The sequence below is a fragment of the Lolium perenne genome, chromosome 7 (assembly GCF_019359855.2).
Source record: "Lolium perenne isolate Kyuss_39 chromosome 7, Kyuss_2.0, whole genome shotgun sequence".
Classification (NCBI taxonomy): domain Eukaryota; kingdom Viridiplantae; phylum Streptophyta; class Magnoliopsida; order Poales; family Poaceae; genus Lolium; species Lolium perenne.
This window is the reverse complement of record NC_067250.2, coordinates 125,052,525-125,058,524: the sequence shown is the minus strand read 5'-3', so window position 1 is coordinate 125,058,524 and position 6,000 is coordinate 125,052,525. Positions and strand designations below refer to the sequence as shown.

The window sequence follows — 6,000 nt, the reverse complement described above, 5'->3', positions numbered from 1 at the left end:
ATACGTTTTAGTTGCGATCTGAGTTAGTATTGGCTGATTCATTGCACAATTAATAAAACCAAGGAAGCAGGCGACTGCTATATCTGTGTGTGCTAGAAAATATTGGTGCATATCTAATGAAGTCGGATGCTTTGTCGATTGAGTCTCACAAATTTGTCTATTCAGCCCAGATTCATTGCTGATTGGATATGACAGAAATTAGGACCATAATTGCCTCTTCCAATCTGATTGAAAATGTATAAAAATACAGTGGAAAAATAGCATATTTTGAATAAATATTAAGTATATCTTGTAAAATACTAATGGATTGCTAGACAATAAAGCAGCATAGTTGAGGGTGTTTTTGGCAACAAAAAAAGCTTCCAAGATTGTTTTGGAAGTAAAATTTTTTTTGCTGGGCAGAAGTATATGCCAAAAAGCAAGGAGTGATCACATGCTGATAATACACTGACATCGTCTACTGTTAATCAACACGCACAAGCTTACCAATACTCCCGCTGCTCCGGCGATGACGACGTACGTCATCTTCCCGCTCCTCCGGCATGTCTTCTTCCCGCTGCCGTTGTTCTGGTCCTCCATGCGCACGCGCCACCCTCCATCTGAGTTCAATAAGCTCCCTAGCCCTGCCCTGCAAGGAGTAAATAAGAGCTGAGTTAAAAGAAGAGCATTCAGTGATACTGCAGTAGTTTTAGACCTTTGTATTTTCACATAGAAAGAACAATACTCCATTTATACTTGTCAATCAGCCAAAATTTTAGCTCATGCTGAACAACGGCATGATCAATGTGATTGGCAAGCTTGCATCATCTAAGGGCATAAACACGAAACAAGTGCTTGAAAATTGTCCTAATATTTTTATGGTTTACACAGATGCAAGGCAACAAGACTAGGGGTAACTGAGAAAATACTTTGTTTATAGAACAAGCATCTTTGTTTTCAATTAATTTTCAGTTAAGTTTCACAAAATTCAGCTTAACACAATTTATCTACAGCAGTTCAGTACTCCATCACAAGGAAAAATATGGAGTACACAAGCAAATTTCAGTTGACCAAAACAAGAATGAATAAACAGAGTATCAGGTTAGGAAACATACCATGAGGTTGAGCTTGTGTGTGATGGCGCGATAGAAGATGACGACGCCATCTTAAACATCCACTCATCTTGTATTAACCAAGTACCGATAAGCCTTCACAGCAACAGAGCAAATTTACTTTATGGAGTATAACAATTTCAGCACAAGAAACTAAGACTAAGAATTGAGTAACTCAAATATTGCAAGCAAGCATAAGCACAAACATTAGCAGATTTGCAAGCATAGTTCTTACAAGCACAAGCATCATCATCAGATTTGCATAAGCACAGGCAGATAAGAGCAGATACTCTAGTTTGACAGTAACCAAATCAAGCTAATGTATAGTGATTTGCAGCAGGCTCATAATCAAGCATAATCGTTCACAGGGACAATGTATGAGGGGTCACATGATCGTATCAGGCATTTAAGCACAAGCATTCCAGCACAAATAAATTTAGAACAATCACAGGTACTCCAACATTTTATGCTACAGAGAGAGGAAAGGAGAGGACATGATAGTGGCCTGCCAATGAAACCTTGTCCTGACAAAAATGAACAGCAACTAAAGGATGAGTAAGAAGAACAAGTCTCTTTTGCTAACAAAAATAAACAGCAAGTAAAACAATATACAGCGGCACTAAAGAAACAAGTGAGCTACTGAATATGCTACGTTAAATTATGCAAAAGTTCCAGAAAATGCAGTTCACAAGTGCACACTCACAAGTACAGGAGTGCATCCAACTTTCTCCTGTCCTTGCACAAGTACAGGAGTAATCTGAATTCAATTGTTAATTCAGTTAATTTAACAAGGAGTAATTGCAAATATTGAAAGGAAGTACTCCTACAAGCAGAGCACAATACAAGCACTGCATGCTCCTAACTTGCATACTCGTATACTCCTTGGCAGATTTCAAAAGTTCGAAAGGGAGAATTGCTTGCTAGTCTACGTATCTCACTAGATGCCAATGAAGAAATAAATGAGAAAGTCAGGAGCAAAAGTTCAAGAGGACTCACGTTCTGCCGGTTCTTCTTGAGCGAGGTAACCAGGAAGTTGATGCATTGCGATCTCGATTTCACTGAATTATGAACCGAGCTTTCTCTCGCAGCTGTACGAGAAAACAACCAATATTGAGCAAGGAGTATATGCAATAGAAGTATACTCCTAGCAGAGTTGTACTGGATGTATTGAAGATCAACAAAAAGAATTGAAAGCTGAAAGTTCAGAACCAAACATTGCAACGCTAAGCCATTGTCTCTCGATGAACTACTAGAACAGTTACTAGTTTGTGCATGAATAAACTTTTTAGTTCATTTCTACTCCACTATGTAGAATAGAGAACAAGGCGGACTCTGCTCAGCTCATTATAATAAGCAAATGCAGCATATAATGAAACCCAAATCTGTAAAAACAAATAATATGGAACATCCAATCCAAACAGCGCTACAAATTTAGGTTTACATTTAGCTAAAGAAGGGGATCTTTTTTTGGTGTAGAGTCTAACTGTATAGCCATGCAATAAGAACACTACATATCAGTTCTGCCATGATATAATGGAAATGGATTACGACCCCAGTTCTTAAAAATTAGCTAAATATGGGATTATCCAATTATGAGATGATAAAATCATTAGATTATGGATTATGGTTCCTCCAGATTTTTCTTCTGAACATTGTATGTAACCTCCAAAATGTCAATCCATTAGTAAAACAATATAGTTTAACAGCCACTGAAACTGTCCATTATCCTAAACAGCATCGGCAAAATATATACTGCAATGAGATCAATTTTTCAATGTGACAAGAACATCCTGCATTAACCAGCATACACAAATCTGAGCCCTTCAAGTAACTGCTAAGGAACAGTAAAAAAGACGATACATAGATTTAGAGGTGGGTTAGTAGCTGTAGTAAAAAAGATGATAAATGCAAAGATTCAGAGGGGGTTTGCATCATGGCATACATGGTTGTGCAGCGCCCTGTAGTCGGTAACGATAGTGAGGCTTTGGATCCCAAACCCGACCTCCGCCTGGAGGCCTTCCGTGAGCGCCATCAGCTCGAGCATCATGCGTCCGCCGGCGAACCCTTCCACAGTCTTCTGTATCCTGAGCACCACCTTCCCCCGCGAGTCGCACAGAGCCACGGCGAGCACCGCGAGGCCGGGGTCCCGGTCCCGCGACTTTACCACCTCCTTGCTCGCCATGCCCTTGAAGAGGACGCGGAAGAGGAAAGAAGTCCACATAACCCCCTAGGTTTCAGGTTTGGGACGTTTAACCCCCCCCCCCCCCAGGTTTCAACTGGAACAAATAACCCCCCGAGCTTCCAATTACCGGCCAATTAACCCCCCTGAGGTTTGTGATGGCTGTTTTAGCTGACATGGACAGTGGTTTTGAGCCACATAGGCGATTACATGGACAGTGGAATACTTAATCCCCAAGTTTCGTTCTTTCTTTGCATTGTCGTCGCAGGCGCGCTAGCAGTAGCAGGGCCGACACTCACCGTTGAGCCACCGTGTGGTGCGCCGTCCTAATCGCACAGCCGAGGCATGGCAGAGAGCACGTCGCGCACGACTCCGAGGGTTTGTTCGGGGCGGAGGAAGATGGAGGAGTCGTCAATGGGGTGCACCTCGTCGGGTGTCCAGGGCAGCTGCCGAATCTCACCCCCTACCCTCTGCATGTAACCAAAGAGGAATCAAAGAGGCAACACTTATAGATCAGACTATCAGGGAGACAACACTCGAAATGAGGAGTTGAACACAGAACCAACATCTGATTGGGATACACATAGACATGCCAACTTCAGTCCGTGCAGGTGAGCTGCATGCCTAGGATCGTGGGAGCTAATTATAATCAGCAGTCCACTTACAATCTTTGGTGATGGCCGCCTGAGCTGGTGAGTCTTACGGCACGGAGAAGTACCTGACAAAGGCCTCGCCTTTGAGCGCGTCCCTGCCGAGCGCGAGCAGGCGACCATGGCGGATCTGCGGCGCCGATGTTTCCCGAGCACGAGTAGACGACCAGGGCGGATCCGCGCCGCCGGCGTTCCCCGAGCGCCGAAGCATCCGCCGGGTCGAACACCTGCGCCAACAACCACGGGTATCTCCTCACATTGGCCCACACCAGCCACGACGCCACCGCCAGCTTGCTCGCTGTCCTCATCCTCCTCGAACGGGCAATCGAACAAAGTAGAGTATGGACGAAAGACGTGGAAGAGGAGGAATGTGGACTTTTCTGCCCATCTCTTAAACCGTAATATACGTGGCCAAAACCACTGTCCAAGTCAGCTTAAAACAGCCATCTAAAGCCTGAGGCCTCGTTCGGTTGCGCGGGTTCAGAACCACTAGTGGATCAAACCACGGGAGAGATTGGGTGAACCCCAACAGATCACCCGAATCCCCCGTAACTCCTCTCCCCATATTCCCAACTAACCCGTGCTGTTCGGAGTCATTCGGTTAATCCCCGCAGGCAGCAAGCAGCAAGCAGCACAAGTCAACAGTACGGAGTTGGGATCGTCGGATTTACCTCGCGCCGCTTGGTTGGTCGTTCTGCCGCCGGTTGGAGAGGGAGGAGGGAGTGAGAAGCACGCGTCCTTGATCTGCTAAACTGGCTACACGCTGGCGTTCGTCAGCCCCCGCCGCCGCGCTGCCGCGCCACCGACACTTCCAGATCGCCAGAGAGAAATAGATCGGGGCGAGAGGAAGACGAGACAGTCGTACCGATTCGGGGATGTGTTCCACGGGCTAAGGGTCGTGTGTGTATTTCCCGGCGAAACGAAGGGAATTGGAGGGAAATAAGGCAGGGTCGAATTCCGGACGGGGTTAACCGAACACATCTTACAAGAGCACCGGGATTAAACCACGGTGAGTCTGATCCCTGCTAATCCACGCGGGTTTCGACCCGATCCCGGCCGGGTTGGGATGAAACGAACGAGGCCTGAGGGGGTAATTTAACCGGTATGTCATACTTGAGGGGGTCATGTGCTCCACTTTAAACCTGAGGGGGTTAAACGTCCCAACCATGAAACATAGGGGGGTTATCTAGACTTCTTCCGCGGAAGAGGGGCTTGGTCGCGTCGAGGTCGAGGGGGCGCTCGATGTTGTCACCGTCGTGGGCCCACCGGTCCTCCGGGACCTGGGCGAGCTGCCGCGCGAAGAGGGCATCGTGCGCGGTGACGCAGGCGGAGGCCGTGGCCCAGGCGTGGTAGACGCGGTAGGCGTTGGTGAAGCGGTGGTCCTCCTCGGCCCGCGCGAGGTCGGCGGCGTGGACCGCCAGGGCGATCGAGGCGTCCGAGGGCTGCGGCGGCGCAGGGGGCGGGGGCTGGCTGAGAGGAGGAGGAGGAGGAGGCCATGGGGGCTTTGCCTTTGGAGGAGGAGGGGTTTGAAAGAACATCTCTCACATTATATTTTGTGTGTTTGATGTCAATATATGTGATACACTAATGTTTGTTCAAGTGGTACAGGGATTACATAGATTCATATTTATGTGTGTTGGATTTGGTCGGTCTGTCAAAAGCTAACAGCAAAAAGATGGCCAGGCCGGATAATCCGGGCCGGATATTGTTGAAATATTCGGCCCCCTGTTTTTGGCTAAGTCTTCGAGGGAAAAGCAGCATGAGATAGGGCCGGACATTTGCCCGGATATTGTCCCGGTATTGTACCTTGGCCGGAATATGCGGGCCGGATATTTTGGAAATATCCGGCCCCCTCGAATTTGGCTAAGGACTGGAAGAAAAGCTTCTCTGGCATAGGGCCGGACATTTGGCCGGATAAAGTCACTGTTTTGTCCTGAAGGCCGGATTATCCGGGGGGGGGGGGATTATCCGGCCCTCACTTAGGCCGGAATATCCGGCCCCCCAGAAGCTGCAACGGCTCAATTTTGAGGGGGGGTATAAATACCCCCCTTCTTCTACCTTGGTTGCTTGCTCAATCATT

General features: G+C 47.3%; 1 protein-coding gene across 2 annotated transcripts; it reads right to left on the bottom strand.

The window, feature by feature from the left end:
- Positions 1 to 255: 255 nt before the first annotated feature.
- LOC127318432 (uncharacterized) lies at positions 256 to 3,326 on the bottom strand. Of its 2 annotated transcripts, XM_071823482.1 has the most exons (5): positions 3,034 to 3,326; positions 2,088 to 2,179; positions 1,795 to 1,848; positions 1,095 to 1,187; positions 256 to 628 (listed from the first exon to the last, which is right to left on the bottom strand). In XM_071823482.1, the coding sequence occupies exons 1-2, from the start codon at positions 3,310 to 3,312 to the stop codon at positions 2,147 to 2,149; spliced, it is 312 nt and encodes a 103-aa protein (XP_071679583.1). In that variant the 5' UTR covers positions 3,313 to 3,326; the 3' UTR covers positions 256 to 628; positions 1,095 to 1,187; positions 1,795 to 1,848; positions 2,088 to 2,146. The 2 variants fall into 2 exon arrangements, with proteins under 2 accessions (XP_071679583.1, XP_071679582.1); XM_071823481.1 differs by lacking the exon at positions 1,795 to 1,848.
- Positions 3,327 to 6,000: the final 2,674 nt, after the last annotated feature.

Coding starts and splice junctions, on each gene's coding strand:
- LOC127318432 (XM_071823482.1), bottom strand. CDS start 3,312: ATGTGGACTTCTTTCCTCTTCCGCGTCCTCTTCAAGGGCATGGCGAGC. Junction 2,180..3,033: donor ACAGGGCGCTGCACAACCAT/GTATGCCATGAT, acceptor TTTCTCGTACAG/CTGCGAGAGAAAGCTCGGTT.